At 46.0% G+C, this 17,691-nt stretch overlaps 1 protein-coding gene across 1 annotated transcript in view; it reads right to left on the reverse strand.

The window, feature by feature from the left end:
• Window positions 1-285: 285 nt before the first annotated feature.
• The window catches only part of AP3S2 (adaptor related protein complex 3 subunit sigma 2), a 44,570-nt gene continuing 27,164 nt past the window's right edge, over window positions 286-17,691 (reverse strand). The window contains exons 5-6 of the mRNA XM_065906921.1: window positions 6,712-6,819; window positions 286-5,119 (exon numbers count right to left, since the gene is read on the reverse strand). Coding sequence (XP_065762993.1) covers window positions 4,991-5,119; window positions 6,712-6,819 — 237 coding nt within the window. The 3' untranslated portion in view covers window positions 286-4,990. The remainder of the gene's footprint in view (window positions 5,120-6,711; window positions 6,820-17,691) is intronic.

Raw genomic sequence — 17,691 nt, forward strand, 5'->3', positions numbered from 1 at the left:
ACATCTGCCCCAGATACTGTCAGGGAAGTCCAGTTTCACACACCCACTCCCAGACTCTGGTCTTCCTCCCTCCCAAACCTCCTCCCCTCGGGTAATGGTCACCTGGGCTCCACTGTCATCAGCTGTCCCTTCCTCCTCTCCCTCTCGCTCCACAGGCATCACCTGGCCCCTCTCTACCAGCGGTTCCCAAGGCCATTACCCAAAAAGCTGAGTGAGCATGGGGCCCCCAGAAGCAGAAGCTACAAATGACTGCTAGAATGATTTACCATTGGGCTCAACCGCTCACTCATTCCATAGTTATTTACTGATACATACCACGCACACCGTTCATAGCAGCTGGGACACAGAACTCAGCAGGAGAGACAAGGGCCCACCTTTGAGGGGCGTACATTCTAGCAGGGGAGGTGACAATGAACTAACACACAGGACATCAGAGTCCCACGGAAAACGGGGTGGTCTGGGGGGCCCTGCCTCCCTACAGAGGATGGCTGGGTGGAGGGCTGGGGTCAACCACCAAGGTCAAAGGGAACAGAATTCAGGAACATACACTCTGTTTTGGTAATAAAACTCCAGGGGCTTTTGTTTCCTAATCTTTTAAATTGGAAACACTTGTCGCTACCAGCGATTGGGGTGGGAGGTGCTCAGTGGTTTGGGGGAACTGAGTGGGAATTTGGCTCAACAGTGCTCCCCAGGCGGCATCAACTTAACCGCGAGGTCAGCCGTTCGTTAGCCTGTGGCACCAGGCTCACAGTGACCACAGTGAGATGGACACCCTTCTGGTGGCAGGGCAGGAGACTTGGGAAGCGGAAGACCAGGATGTTTGCTAGGAGCCAACATCCTCCTACCAAAGTCTTGCCCATCCCTCAGAGGCTCGCTCCTGATCTTTATCTGAGGTCACCAATCACTGCTGCATCCTATCTGGAAACCCACAGATCACACTAAGGACGTTCCCTATGAAACACTGGTCCACAAGATAGGATTTAGCCAGCAGCCTAGTTTCAGCCTCTCTGCTTTCTTCTCTCCCTGGGCTGGCTCCATGGAGGTAGAGGTGGTCGGGACGAAAGGCTGGCTCTGTAAGTGGCAGAGGCCTGAGTAACAAGGACTTGATTAGATTCAAGATATCCTAACAATCCTCAATGTGACAAGCACAGGGCCATGACCAGGCCTAGCAGAACAGGGGATCATTAGGTACAGTGTGTGGACTCAATGCTTGGTGGTGGTGTTCAGTTGCTGAGTCATGTCTGACTCTTTGTGACTCCATGGTCTGCAGCACACCAGGCTTCCCTGTCCTTCATCTCCTGGAGTTTGCTCAAATTCATTTCCATCGAGTTGGTGATGTCATCTATCTCACTGTGTCCTCCCCCAGATTCATATGCTGACATTCAGTTCCCTGTGTGAATGTATCTGGAGATGGGGCCTTTGAGAGGTGATTAGGTTTGGGTGACATCATGAGGGGGTGCCCCGACGGTGGGCATGGTGCCCTTATACAGGGATGGAGCCCAGGGCTCTCTCTTCAGCAGGTGAGGACAGAGCAAGGATATGGCCTTCTGTGAAACGAGAAGTTGGCCTACACTGGGCAGCAAATCTGCCGGCACCCTGCCCATGACCAGCCTGTGGAACTGTGAGACAGCGTTCCTTAAGCTACCTGGTCTATGGTATTTTTGAGATAGCAGCTTGAAGACAGGCTGTTTGGAGCATGGACAGCAGGGCACAGTGGGGTCAGCTGGGGTTGGGAGATGAGTTACTGTCTGTTAAATATTCCATGTAACACAGTCACTGACTCCAGTCTCCACAAATTCAGGCTGCCAGTCAGATGTAACCTGAGCACTAGACACTCAGTAGAGACAGCTGCAGGGGGCAGAACCTCTTTTCTCTCCATCTTTGGGGGCCTAGAACTGGGCCTGGCACTCACCAGGCACTTAGAAATTGAATGATTGAAGAATATGAGCTTTGTTAGTGGCGGTGAGCACTGAAAACCCATTGTTCTGTACCACTTTAGAAAATCCTCAGTGTGAGCCACGCAGGGCCAAGGACCCCCAAATTCAAACCTAGCCCCTCTTTTCACAACCGACGTCTCTCAGCAGCAGTATGTGTCCCTCTCTGAAAAAAGGCCAATGAGGATTTCTTTATTATTAAAGTTTATGCTTTGTTGATACCAGGTCAGAAAGGTTGATTTACAGGCAACCTCAGGTAGTTAATGAACAATTACTGTGGCTCATCCAAAGAGATCAAGTGTTCCAAACCACAGATCAAGATCAAGCTCTACGTCATTTTTTAGAGGCAGTGCAAGGGATGAGGCTGGAATTTCCACTGCTGGAGTCTCCAGGCCAGTCAATGGTTTGGGGGAAATCACTGGTTTCTGGCAGGCAAGACATTCAAAGAGTATCCCAGGAAACCCAGGACATGTGGCTGTGCCATAGCAATGCAATGGGCCATAAAGCAAACAAGAAAAACAACTTCGTGAGTATACACAGAGCTGATTCACTTTACTGTACATCTGAAACTAACACAACACTGTAAATCAACTATACTCCAATAAAAATTTTAAAAAGGAGGAGACTTGGTTCTAGCTTTGTGACCCTCAACATGACACCCTGGGCTTCGGTTTCCTCATTGGTTCACTGCAGGCATGGGGAGGACCTTCCAGTTCTTACACTCTTTCATACTCTCACTGGCTACTTTAGAAAACCGAAGCTGTTTTTAATCACAGCTTCTGAGAAGCTATCTAAAAATTTTGAGGTTTCCTTATCCATAAGAAAGAAAATAAAATTGGGAGAAGCCATCTCGAGCAGCGGGGAAAAAAAAAAGAACCGTGGATTTAGGCAGTCAGTCTCAACTCTTAGCCCTGTGTGACCTAAAGCAAGTTACTTGACCTCTCTGAGTCTTATTTTCTTGACCTGCAGAATGGGAGATAATAATGTCTGTTGTAAGGACTGCAGAAGGATCTTGCTCATGCCATCTTACAGAAAGTATAAAATAAATACCACATTCCTTCTTTGTTCCTATTTCACTTTAAGCAAATTATGAAAGAGGAATGTGAATAGGCTGAAATGTCTGTTAAAAAATTTTTTTAACTTTTTAAAAGAAATTGATGCTTTTGAACTATTGTGTTGGAGAAGACTATGAGAGTCCCTGGGACTGCAAGGAGATCCAACCAGTCCATCCTTAAAGGAGATCAGTCCTGGGTGTTCATTGGAAGGACTGATGCTGAAGCTCAAACTCCAATACTTTGCCCACCTCATGTGAAGAGTTGACTCACTGGAAAAGACCCTGATGCTGGGAGGGATTGGGGGCAGGAGGAGAAGGGGATGACAGAGGATGAGATGGCTGGGTGGCATCACCGACTCGATGGGCATGAGTTTGAGTAAACTCCGGGAGTTGGTGATGGACAGGGAGGCCTGGCATGCTGCGATTCATGGGGTCGCAAAGAGTCGGACACGATTGAGAGACTGAACTGAACTGAAAAGAACATCAGAGGCTTTGACCTTGGATAGATATATTTACCTACATTTCTCTCTTCCCACATAAGAGCATCTACCTTCTGAGCAACACTGCCCATCTCTGAGGTTATTGGAGAGGTTCTAAAAGACTGAAGTTAAGAGGCTACAGGGAATAAAGGACACCCACCACAGGAAGCACTGTTCCAAGCGGGAGAAGACGTGACCCGACACATGGTCTTGTTGGGCACATCTCAGACAGGCTCTGCGACATCAGGAGGCCTGAGGAAACAGTCTGGGCCACCAGACAGCAGGCACGAGAAGTCCCCAGGCTGGGAGACTTAACAGCGTGGTACAGCGAGCTCCCTAACCTCAGGTAGCTCAACAAGGCACCTGAGCCCTGGCCCAGAGGTAGTGCAGGGGTAAGAGGCACTGCTCCCAGGAGCAGCTCCAGCTCTAAAATAACCACAGGAACAAAGACCCTCACCACATGGAAAACATTTACAGGTTTCCACTGCGAGCTCAGGAAGGGACCCTGTGAACGTGGGGAAAAGATGCTGCGCTGTCGCAGGTCTCAGCCAGCACGCTGCCTGTGTACCCAGGTCCAGAACAGGGGGCCCCAGCTCAGGCTCTCATGCTCCACAAGCTGGTGTAGACTGCAGTGGGTTTCCTGTACAGAGAATACCCATCATTCAGAACACAGCAACTGACCCATCTGCTCCTTGGGAGGAGAATGTATTTTAAACCTGGAACAGTCACAATTCTGAGATGTTCCACATGTTGTCAGCTTTGCCTTCCACAGACATGGGGCCCCAGCCCTTTGACGGGGACTGCTCTGGCTATGGGGAGTACCCTCCCTATGGGCAGAAATGTGCAGGGAGACAAGCAACAGGCTTACAATTTGGACTGTGTCCTGTACACACACACAGCTGGGCAAGCAGAGCTGGGACTGTGGCTGTGGGGAATGTAGGTGGGGGTAACAAGGCTGGACTGTGCCAAAGGATTCTGGATGTGCCAACCCTGGGAGAGCCAGCAGGCCACTCTGGATCACCTTAAACTCCTGTCCTTGTTTGCCACGCACCATGTTCCCAGATCTAGAGGGTCAATCCGTTTTCAGCTATGGCACCTCGCCATCACAGCCAATGCTGCAGGATCTCAGGGAGCCTTCAACTCAAGGTTGAAGCCTCAAGTCAGCACACATCTTCGTGGTGGGGTTCTGGGATTGGGGTGGGGAGGGGGCTCTCACTACAGTCCCCAATCCCCTGGAGTGGCTGTACACGGGAGGAAAAGGGGGCATGTGACTTGGGCACCTGACCCCCACTGAGGAAGCCAAGGCCCCTCACACCTGCAGTGGCCGTGTGTCCAAGAGATGGGCAAGGCCGCACGCGTGAGAAGGGAGCACAGGCTGGCAGTGGACACAGGACTCTTTCCTGTTCCAGGACAGCAGGGGCCAGGGCCTGAGGCTCAATTCCTTGAGGGCGCAGAGCGGGTTGTGCTGCAGGGCTGGCTCGGCTCTGCATGCTCCAAGGACTCAGTTCAGCTGTCCTCCATTCTCAGACAAACTGGGACAGGTTGGGGACCTTGATGTTGAGATCGCCAATGTTGATGTTCCGGGGCATCTCTGGCAGGTTGATGTTCTTCACAGCGGACACTGCTCGGGCAGGTGCAGCTGAAAGGCCACCCTGCAGAGATATGAAGGTGGCTGTGTGATAAACTCTGTCATCTGCTTAATGCTTCCACAACAACAACAACAAAAAAAACAAGCGAAAGAGAGAGGGAAAATGTCCAAACCCAGTACATGTAACACAAGCTTTGATTTTTCCATCCTTATGCCTCAAAGGTGGCCAACACCACTCTTTAGGTCAGTGGGTTCTGCAGTAAAGGGGCCCACACTCTGCACCCCAGAAGATGTGCTGTGTCTTGTGCAGTTTCCTGGCCCCAGCGCCCACAGTGCCTGGCACACAGGGGCTGCTCAACAGATGCCCGCCAAAATAACCAGCATGGTTTAACCAAGTTGTCTTCAGTATCGGGGTCACTTTTCAGGTCACAAAACAAAAATACAACACTTTCCTCAAGAGACTGAAGACTCTTAACAGATGAGTGCAGTCACAAGGACATTCTTTACGGAAAAAGGAATGTCACAGCTTAGGACAACTGCTTGCCAACTAATAATGTGAGATGGAGAAGAGCTGGCTTTGGAAATGTCATGTGGCCACAAGATGGGGGGAAGGGCGCAGAGGAGGTGGAGCACACACAGACACGGAAGGGCTGGAAACGGCGTGGGGAGGAAAGGTGCCTGCAGTGAGCCCCAGCCCTCCAGCTCGGCCCAGGTATGCAGAGAAGGGGAGAAGTTGACGAGGACATTCTCAAAACCGCTTCCTCCTTCTCGACCACTTTCAGGATCCTGACTCCAATCCCACCCTTGCCCAGCAAGTCTCCGTTTCCTCTAGTTTCCAATCCCCTGGCCTCTGACTCACTTACTATTCCTGGAAGCTTCCCAGCCTGCATTTCTAAGAGAACTCTAGTTGCCACAATAGCTGCGGTTTGGAAAAGCTTCTTCAGCAGGACTTCCAGTCCTCACAGAAAGAATCCCCAGTTTCGCAAGATGATACACAAAGCGGTGAAGCTCTTTAAGACGCTCAGATAACTACAGAGGTAATCTGCTGTGCTTGCTCTCCTGTTTGTGAAGGTGTGTGCCGGTAACCTCTGCTCCCTGCTAAAGCTGATGAAGGTGATGGAGAGACCTCAGGGGAACAGGGTAGAATGTACTGGGAGCATCTGTATCAGACTCAGCACTATGAGGGGGTGGACTGGGAGGAAGCTATTTTCAAACTCAGCCCAAACTCTACTGTAGCTTTTTATCAGGCTAACTGGAAACTGGCCACTTTGGGGTTTGACAGACACCATGAGAAGTGGCTGCTGGGGGACAGACTCTCAGACACACAAGCTAGGAAACCACACTGGAATCTGAGAAGGTGATTCTGGGTCCCCCAGGGAACATGTGGTTATGAAAGGAGGAATTACAACCCACATATTCCCCCAAGCCAGAAGCTGTCTGCCTTCCTGTGCCACCTGGCTTTCCATTCACACTTTTAGCCTCATTCTCACCTGTTTAATCTTCGAACCAATGAGCGTCAATGGACTCAGGGAAAAAGAGGATGGAGCAGAAAACACTCCTAAGGTTCCACAATAACCCAACTCCACACAGCAGCCATTCCCCCCTCTTCCCAGGTCTTCTCTACCCAGTCAGGGCAAAATTCCAGCAGTGTCTCACCTCGGACTTCTCCAGCCTGTTCTGGGCTTCAATCTGAGCCACGATCTCATTCATGTTTGTTTCCAGGACCATCCCACCCATCACCACCTCCTGAAGGATGTAGTGTACCTACAGGGGAAGCAGAAGTGAGAAGGGTCAGAGCCCCTTGTAGTCATGAGGCTGTGGCCCCAGAGGAAACCCCATGGGCTCTCCTGCAGCAGCAGAAAGGCCAGACACGACACTGGCACCTGATACGCAATGAACGCCTCAGACCCGTGGATCACCCACCTTTCAGGTGAGGCCACGGGGGACTCCCCCCCCCATTTCAGCATGTCAAGACACAGACCTCCCCCAGGACCAGTGGCAGGAGGGCCTGGCTACACTCAAGGCAGGGTGGTGCTGTATGAAGTCAGACTGTGTATAAATTTCAGCTCTGCTGTTTGTGAGCTGAGTGACCTTGGGCAGATGATCCTTTCAGTGCTTCAGATTCCTTCCAGGACTGTGGTGAGGGCTGAATGAGATAACCTGTATAAAGCACCTGACTGGTGCCTGGCACACACTGGGCTCTAAATAAATAATGATGGCTTTCATTACAAGTGTGATCATCATAAATACCGACTGGTATTCAACTAGCCCAGCTATGACAGAACAATTCCTGTCTACACACATTTCCATGTGAAATACATTATCCTCCAGGTTTCACAAGCTAGGTCATAACAGGCCCATCCTCTGGCACCCTCCTCGTATGTTCTAGTTAAGCGAGGAAAGCAGGTTCAGCACAAACACCTCTCTGGTCACGGGGCTCCCACGTGGGCCTTCCACCCAGCTCACAGTTCTCAGACCGAGGTGATGGCCGAGTACTGTGCTGATTCAGCAACTCTACACTATGCATGCAGGAAAGCGTTCATGGAGCCCCAGGTGGGTCAGGTCAGAAGTGCCTACTGGGGTATGTACGGGTTGGTACGTCACATTTCACATCAAGTCATGTCAACATGGCCTTCAAGACACTTTAGTCAACTTGGAAAGAGACCACCCTGTATGGTCAACCAAGTGCCAAATCAGTGGGACAGTCCTACAGCAAGTCCAAGAGGGGAGAGAGTGGTGGTCAGAGAGGCCAGAGACAGTGAGGGACCTGAAGTTGGGTCTGACACCAGAGAAGCAGGGAGGAAGATTTCAGCTGGTGTATGGTCTGAGGCGCACCTGGGTCTGGCTAGAATGTCAGGTTTACATGCGAGAGAGGCTGAGAACAGAGCTGAGGAGGCAGTTTCAGTCTAAGGCAAGGTCTCTCAACCTGTCCTTTGGGGCCGGAGAGTTCCCTGTGGTGGGGGAGCTGCTCCGTGCACTGTGGCAGGTCTAGCAGCACTCCTGGTCTCTGTCCACTAGGTTCCAGAGCACCCCTTCAGCTGAGAAAACAAAAATGTCTCCAGGTATGGTCAAATGTCTGCAGGGGCAAGAACTGTCTTCAGTTGAGACCACCCTGGTCTAGATTAGACTAGACTACGGAGGATCTGAGGCCAATATACTCCACAGTGTGGAGAGTCTTGCTATGGAGAGTCAAGAAAAAAGACATTCTGTGTGTCTGTGTACTTCTGACCTATGAAGTCTACTGGCCCATCAGTTCTCCACGTTTTGTTCACAGTAAGTGGGGAAATACACTAACAGCTGTAACTAGAGTACTTCTGACCTCAAGGGAGTATACTAAAGCATACATTCAAATACAAATATGTTTCCCTACACTAATTAAGCCTTATTAACCCACTTTTCTGTCTACACTCACAAGAGGTGTTCTTATATTTTACACAATATGAATTATTTCATTATCTCTATGCAAAGGAAATTTAATAGTGAAACTCTCATATATAGACAGTTTATAAAATGTTAAACAAGACTGGTTTTAAAATTAGTCTCCGGGGAACTACACTGTTTATACTTCCCCATCAAGAAATAGGCTTCAGAAAACAGTATGATGTTTCCTTAAAAAATTAAACATAGAATTACCTTATTACTTCTGGGATTATCCTCAAAAGATTCAAAGAGAGATTTGTACACCTATCTTCACAGCAGCATTACTCACAATAGTCAAAAGTAGAAAGCAACCCAACCAATGAGTGAGCAGATAAATAAAATGTGGCATATACATGGCAATGGAATATTATTCAGCATTACAAGAAAATCTTGCAACATGCTACAACATAGATGAGTCTTGAGGACATCATGCTAAGTGAAATAAGCCAGACATAAAAGGACAAATTCAGTATGATTCCATTTATATAAGGTACCTAGTGGTTAAAATCACAGAGGCAGAAAGTAGAATGGTGACTGCCAGGAGCTGTGGGGAGGAGGGAATGGGGATGTTCTTCAGTGGGTACGCAGTTTCAGGTTTGCAAGAGAAAGAGCTCTAGAGATGGGCTGCACAAAAATGTGAACTCATTTAACACCACTGAACAGTACATTTAAAAATGAAGATAGTAAGCTTTATGTTATGAGAATGTTAACACAATTAACAAATAGGGGTCTCTATACCAATACTCCTAGTATTTATTCTTTTTAATGAATCCCTTTTTCATGGGGGGGAGTGGTACTTGTTGAGCATCTACTATGTGCTGAACACTTTATATGTAACTTATTTTAACTTTATAACATCCACCTGAGGTAAACTGGTATGTGGAAACTAATACAAGCAAAAGTCAGTAAACTGTCCCAACCTCACATATTTAGCAGCTGAACCGACCACTGAATCTAGATCTGACTCCAGAGCTCATGTTTCCACCATACCTCCTCAAAATCCCAAACTGAGTCTTTTACCTTCTTCATCTAAACAGAGAGGAGCACTCTACATGGAGTTGTTTCATGACTTGCCTTTGGTGTGTCAAAGATAAAGCAGGAATTCTTCCATGTTTTCTTACCAAGGCCTAGAACAATGTCCAGTGTGGAGTAGGCGTGTTGAATGAATAACAGGCTTTTCATAAATCTGAACAGAATCCTCCTTGGGCTTTAGTGCTTAGAAGACGGATGACAGTGTGGTGGAGAGGCTTTATGAGGAAGGTGTAGTAAAAGGCCTAACAGAGGATACAGGGGACCAGCGGTTGGTTAATAGAAAATATTAGTCTGATTTGAACACTGCATTGTGAAGTCATAATTTTTAAATGTTATTCAAAAAGGTATTCAATTGCAAGAAGGAGAAATAAACAAAAATGCAAACTCCATTTTCAACAAACTGAAGATAATCATAATCTCAGGCTCCCAATTAAAAGGCAGAGACATCACTTTGCCCACGAAGCTCTGTTTAGTCAAAGCTATGGTTTTTCCAGTAGTCATGTATGGATGTGAGAGTTGGACCATAAAGAAGGCTGAGTGCTAAAGAACTGATGCTTTTGAATTGTGGTGCTGGGAAAGACTCTAGAGAGTCCCTTGGACAGCAAGGAGATCCAGCCAGTCAATCCTAAAGGAAATAAACTCTGAATGTTCATTGGAAGGACTGATGTTAAAGCTCCAATACTTTGACCACCTGATGTGAAGAGCTGACTCATTGGAAAAGACCCTGATGCTGGGAAAGATTGAAGGCAGGAGGAGAAGGGTATGACAGAGGATGAGATGGTTGGATGGCATCACCAGCTCAATGGACATGAGTCTGAGCCAACTCTGGGAGATAGTGAAGGACAGGGAAGCCTGGCGTGCTGTAGTCCATGGGACTGCAAAGAGTTGGACATGACTGAATGACTAACGGGCCCCCAAATGGGTATAAAAGCTGTCAAAAACAGGGAGCCCAAGCAAGGGCTCCTTTCCTTTTGAAAAGAAAGGATGCTATAGAGAGGACATGGGAGCTGGAGAGCTCAGGAAGACCTGGAAAAACAAGCTTCTTGTAGGTGAAGGACACACCCTCTGTGACCCAATAGTTTCCTGATTTTTGGAAGATAGTCACCTCCTTGGACCTGAAGTTGGGGCTAAATGAGAAATCATCCAAATGAGCTCTATTTTGCCTCACAGAGCTGGTCTCTGTGGAGCAGAGAGGGCAGCCTTTGCATGGTAGAAAAATCTCATGGCTGGGTAAAAATAAACGTAAAGAAACTCACCTGGAACATGAAATCATGAGAACAACCACAGTCAGCCTGGAACACAGACTTGGTACTTCCCCTAAACAGCATCCTGCAAATAGCTGGTCCCTGAAAAACCCACCTATTTAAAGATGAGTTATAAAAATGAAATCTGCATGGGATCTATATAAAGATACAACCAGAAAAAAATTAGGAAAGAAACAGGAAAACCAAAGGGCAGACTAAGACTACACACCAGAAAAATGCTGTCATAGAGCAGATAAAATGCAACAAAATATTTTACAGAATTGAAAAAAGGAAACTATGAAGCAAGAGCTCAAAGCCAAAGTGTAAGAGCTTATATGGGAGAAACAGGGAGACAAGAAGAGAAGACATAAATGAAAGGAAAAAAAACATAGAGAAATGAAGAATCTGGAAGGAAGAAAAGGGAGAAGAGACTGCTAAAAACACAGGAAGGAACAAAAAGGAGAGAAATTTTTAAAAAGCAAATAAAATGAAACAGACGCAAAGAAGAGTTAACAGCAATAGGGAGAAAATGAGTTACAGAAGATAGCAAAGGAGATAAAACATATGTAAAAGAAAACTGTAACATGGAACAGAAGAGGTATGTAAAGACTCAGCTCATAAAGATGATGTAAAAATGTAATTCAAGATGTTCCCGAAAACGCACATTGTATCCCAAGGAAAAACTGACCCAGAACAGTCAGTGCCAAGACCTTGAAGGTAAGGTTTCTCAATTTCCACAAGCAGGTGAAATGTCAAATCATTTAAAAGAGGGACACAAGCTTGAAAATTCCCACAGTAAAATTCAATGTTGGCAGAAAAAAGAGGAGTATTTACAAAAATTCCCAAGGAAAGAAAAGGTAACTCAAGAATTTCACACCTAGGTGACCATCAATTAACAGAATAGAAGTTTCTCTGCTTTGAAGAAAACACTTCTGCCAACCAAGAGGTGACTGGAAAAACCGTGGCAGAAAGACTGGCAGTGAGCACTGAATTTCCTTACTGGTAGGACTAAGACAAATGGAGTTAAGAGTGACAAGAGAATGTCAATGCTATATGCTTTGACAATGCAGAAAAACAGCTAGCAGAATTAGGAAGATGGGGGGAAAGAGGGAGGCAGCAGATTAGTAACACTGATTTCTCTACCCCCAATGAAGAGCATTTAAAAGCAACAACTCATGTAATAAAGATAGTTATTTTGACTATGACTGAATTTTCAAAGTCCAAGTTTCTACTACAATCATCTACTACAGACACTACTCTGAGAGCCACCAAACTTCTGGTGTAGAGCCCACAGGATCTTTTCTACTAGTTAGACATCAATGGGGGCTTCTTCCCTGCTGGCTCAGCAGTAAAGAAGCCATCGACCAAGGCAGTGAACATGGGTTCAATCGCTGGGTTGGGAAGCTCCCGCTGGAGAAGGAAACGGCAACCCACTCCAGTATTCTTGCCTGGGAAATCCCATGGACAGAGGAGCCTCGTGGGCCACAGTCCACGGGGGTCGCAAAGAGTCTGACACGACCTGGCAACTAAACAACGTCTATGCAATTTCTCTTGTATAAAATTCACTCATAATGTATCACCTACAATTTCCAGTTTCTCTAAAGGAGAGGGAGGACTCAGATTCCTGCGAAACAGGAAGTATGGAATTTTTCTAGACTTTAGAAGTCCTCCTGCTCTTGTCTCCTTTAGTTATCCTGCCCAAACCAAATTCAACTTCATTTCCTCTTTTAAGTAACTTGCCTTTCCAAAGCAAGATAAGTTTTATAGAACAAATCTCTTTTCTCACGTATGGTTTATCTGTATATTATTAATTATGATAACTGACTTAACCACAATACCAATATAACTGGCATCAACCGGTCTGGAGCTATCACAACTGACCTTTGGTAACCACAGTGACTCATGATGAATGAACCGAGGATGAGCCACAAGGGATTAGCTTACCAGCTGCCCAGGTTAACCTGACAAGTTGGTGAAGACCTCCTTTCACTGAATCTGCAGCAAACCATGGAAGGTGGGTGAGCTTTCTTTGAGTGGAGATAGAGGAGCCTTGAGAAAGTTGGAGGTTGCCAAGCATGAGTGTGGGGAGAAGGCAGTGGAGAATCAGCACCAAACTCATGTACCTAAAAAACTAGGTATAACAGATCACAAAGAATGGTTCTGATAAATGACAAGAGCTGACTGATGGACTGAACTTGAGGATGCCAGCAGCAACGTAGGTAAATGCAAGTAAAACCTCAGAGAACACTGAGAGTTAAAGGATCAAACCAACAAAGGCAGGTGGAGGAAGAAGTCCAAAACCTGAATCACGGAGGGGGCACAAGCACAGAAGAAAGCAGAGGTGAAGGTCTTCAAGAGTTTCCTCAAAACGGTCAAAAAGTAGGAATGACTAAAAGTCAAGAGGTGTATAGTTCTGAAAAGCAATCTAACATGCTATCAAGACTATTTCCCTCCCCCCACCCCACATGTGGACATCTGTCTCCCATTCTTCTTTTCCAGGAAGCTGTCACATCACCCTCCCTCCAGAGGAGGTACCTGCTTCTGTAACTGGCCCCGCCGGGCATCCAGTGTGACCCCCTCTATTCTCTTCTGTCAGCATAAGCTAACTGTTTGAGGTCTTCCCCATCTCACTCCCCAGAGGCAAGATGAAGGTCCTGACCAGAATGGAGACCTGTAAGTTTGTACCCTGGGCTCCCTCAGAAGTTTTCCGGTGACCCAGTTTACTGATAGAGAAAATAAGAAGAATAAATCTGGTGCATGCTGAGCATTCACTAGTGCTTAGGTACAGCTTTGGGACTCCTGGAAGGTGTGATTCTTCTGTTCTGAAGGATCTGAATCAGAGGTTCTGTGCCAACAAAGGCTTGGTAAGCAGTTGCACTGTGAAAATGCACAGAAAGGGGAAAACAGCCCTGGGAGGTATCGAAGGAGAGTTAAATGACTGTCTAACCTGCTGGGACTTCCTGATGGAAAGAAAGCACTTCTCTAATTGGAACAAGGGCTTATGGTGCTGCCGACTCTGCTGAGAACTGCTAATCCTAACCCTCACTACCTTCCACTATTCTTCATGCTGATCTTCTTAAGCAGTTCTGTAAAAATCAGAGATTGCAAAAGGAGCCTTCCAAGATCTGATGTGATGGAACACCCAAGACCTGGATGAAGTAAATTCAAGAAAGATAACGACCCCTCCAGGCTGAGGTAATCACCTCTTCTCAGTGATACTGCTGAGTTCAGTATGCATTTCGCCCAAGGCACTCAGCTCAGCGCACTGTCATCTTTTTCACTTGTCTGTTCTTCTCCTTGAAGCGAGTCCTTCAGTTCAGTTCAGTTGCTCAGCTGTGTCCATTCTTTGCGACCCCATGGACTGCAGCACGCCAGGCCTCCCTGTCCATCACCAACTCCCAGAGGTCACTCAAACTCAAGTCCATTGAGTCAGTGATGCCATCCAACCATCTCATCCTCTGTCATACCCTTCTCCTCCTGCCTTCAATCTTTTCCAGCATCAGGTTCTTTTCCAATGAGTCAGTGCTTCACATCAGGGGGTCGAAGTATTGGAGCTTCAGCATCAGTCTTTCCAATGAATATTCAGGGTTGATTTCCTTTAAAACTGACTGGTTTGATCTCCTTGCAGGCCAAGGGACTCTCAAGAGTCTTCTCCAACACCACAGTTCAGAAGCATCAATTCTTCAGTGCTCAGCTTTATTTATGGTCCAACTCTCACAACCATACATGACTACTGAAAAAAACCATAGCTGTGACTAGACGGACCTTTGTTGGCAAAGTAATGTCTCTGCTTTTTAATGTGCTGTCTAGGTTAGTCATAGCTTTTCTTCCAAGGAGCAAGTGTCTTTTAATTTCATGGCTGTAGTCACCATCTGCAGCGATCCTGGAGCCCAAGAAAATAGTCTGTCACTGTTTCTTCTTTCCATTGTTTCTCCATCTATTTGCCATTAAGTGATGGGACTGGATACCATGATCTTAGTTTTCTGAATGTTGAGCTTTAAGCCAGTTTTTTCACTCTCCTCTTTTACTTTCATCAAGAGGGTCTTTATTTCCTCTTTGCTTTCTGCCGTAAGTGTCACAGATATGTCATCTGCATATCTGAGGTTATTGATATTTCTCCCAACAATCTTGATTCCAGCCTGTGTTTCATCCAGTCTGGTATTTCACATTATGTACTCTGCATGTATGTTAAATAAGAAAGGTGACAATATGTAGCCTTGACGTACTCCTTTCCCAATTTGGAATCAGTCTGTTGTTCCGTGTCCAGTTCTAACTGTTTCTTCTTGACCTGCATACAGGTTTTTCAAGAGGCAGGTCAGGTGGTCTGGTATTCCCATCTGTAAGAATTTTCCACACTTTGTTGTGATCCACACAGTCAAAGGCTTTAGCAAAATCAATGAAGCAGAAGTAGATGTTTTCCTGGAACTCTTTTGCTTTTTCTATGATTCAGCAGATGTTGGCAATTTGATCTCTGATTCCTCTGCCTTTTCTAAAGTCAGCTTGAACATCTGGAAGTTCACGGTAAAGCTAGTAAAGCATTACTTTACTACCATGTGAGATGAGTGCAATTGTGTGGTAGTTTGAGCAGTCTTTGGCTTTGCCTTCCTTAGGGATTGGAATGAAAACTGACCTTTTCCAGTCCTGTGGCCACTGCTGAGTTTTCCAAATTTGCTGGCATGTTGAGTACAGCACTTTCACAGCATCATCTTTCAGGATTTGAAATAGCTCAACTGGAATTCCATCACCCCCACTAGCTTTGTTCGTAGTGATGCTTCCTAAGGCCCACTTGACTTCACATTCCAAGATGTCTGGCTCTAGGTGAGTGATCACACCACCGTGATTATCTGGGTCATGAAGATCTTTTTTGTACAGTTCTTCTGTGTATTCTTGCCACCTCTTCTTAATATCTTCTGCTTCTGTTAGGTTCATACCATTTCTGTCCTTTATATTGAGCTGATCTTTGCATGAAATGTTCCCTTGGTATCTCTAATTTTCTTGAAGAGATCTCTACTCTTTCCCATTTTATTGCTTTCCTCTATTTCTTTGCACTGATCACTGAGGAAAGCTTTCTTGTCTCTCCTTGCTATTCTTTGGAGCTCTGCATTCAGATGGATATAGCTTTCCTTTTTTCCTTTGCCTTTCACTTCTCTTCTTTTCTCAACTATTTGTAAGGCCTCCTCAGACAGCCATTTTGCCTTTTTGCGTTTCTTTTCTTGGGGATGGTTTTGATCACCGCTTCCTATACAATTTTACGAACCTCTGTCCATAGTTCTCCAGGCACTGTCTATCAGATCTAATCCCTTGAATCTATTTGTCGTTTCCACTGTATAATCATAAGGGATTTGATTTAGATCATACCTGAATGGTCTAGTGGTTTTCCCTACTTCCTTCAATTTAAGTCTGAATTTTGCAATAAAGAGTTCATGATCTTGAGGGCAGAGTCTATGTCACATTCATCTCTGGGTTCGCACTGCCAAGCGCTGTGGTGGTTACAGCAGTACTTCACAAATCTGGCTGAATGGATGAAAAAGGCTTATATGGTTCACAAGTCCTGATTTTGAGGAGATACGGGCCTTTTGAGTTGGTCTGGCTTCCTACTCTGGCAATGAGAAGCACCCCCTACTGCCTGGGCATAGGAGTTAACCTCTACAAGTAAAAGTGGGTTAAAATGAGCTTGCTTGTTTCATGTCAGGATTGATGCAATCTAAGAGGGAAAATAAAAGTGTCACTTCAAGGATAGATGTGCTCCTTGGGGACACAGCTCTGGAACTCCAGGGAATGGAGGCAAGTTACTTTCAACAACCCTATCCAAGAACAGAGGATTCTAGGATATTCAAAAGTTCATCCTTGGTTATGTTTCTCACTGAAGTAAAAAACATTCTGAATCCAATCCCAGGTGAATAGAAGCCACCAATGTCTATGGCCGTTAGCATAACTGATGCCATTGTGGGCACACACAGTTCCTACTGTCCTTCTGCTGACCCTTCCCAAGAGTGTACTATGTGGTAATCACTTCTCTGTTGTTGGGGATTTGTATGTAATAGATAGTGTTTAATAATCATTAGAACCAGGTAGCCTCTATGTTCTGTTAGTCCCCAAACAATGATGAAGACCTTTGCTCACTTATACTTAGCACCCATGAGACTAGTAACCCATTCATAAGTCTTGATTTAGGAACGCATGACTGTTTCCAAGGGTACACCCCCTCCTGTACTAGGTAAGCTATGAGACTGTCTCAGTGGCCTCTCAGCTGTATGGACTGCAGCTACAAAAGCTTCCGGAACACTGTCTGCCCAACCCCACCCTGTGAGTAAGTTACCCTATAATAATAAACTGATCTGCTGATTATACAGAGCCACCTGCCTTGTCTTTCAGTCTCAAGATACCTTCTCAGTTCAGTGGACACTTTTCCTTCCCTCGGTCCTCCGGGAATCACTAAAAGCAAAGTGATCTGGAGCCTGGTAACAAACATTACTCTTTTTCCTCCAGTAAAAATATTGTCTCCAGGGATTGTGGGTCATATTCCAAACTTTTAAGTATTAAACTTAACGATGTATTTTTCTACAGATATAATAAACAAGGCTTTCATGTCAGAAGGACACAAAGGCTGACTCAGGACATGGTACCACAGAGCAGTCATGCAGTGACAACGAAGCACCATGAGTAACACTGTTCCTACAGTAAAATGCAGTTCTATATGGGGATGGCAGGAACTCTTCTGGAGGAACTCCACAGGCAGAAGGGGGAGGTAAGATCTTCCAGGACACTAGTGGCACGTTAACACATACCACGCTACAAGTTCACTCATATCCACAGAAACCTCTCAACTAGATTAATTCTCTTCAGGTATTTCACACTGGAGGATAGAAGCCTGCTGTGCACAAAAGACAAGGGTTCACATCCCCACTGGCTATCCATACTCTCATATCTTTTTTAAAAC

Source organism: Muntiacus reevesi, chromosome 15 (assembly GCF_963930625.1).
Source record: "Muntiacus reevesi chromosome 15, mMunRee1.1, whole genome shotgun sequence".
Lineage (NCBI taxonomy): Eukaryota > Metazoa > Chordata > Mammalia > Artiodactyla > Cervidae > Muntiacus > Muntiacus reevesi.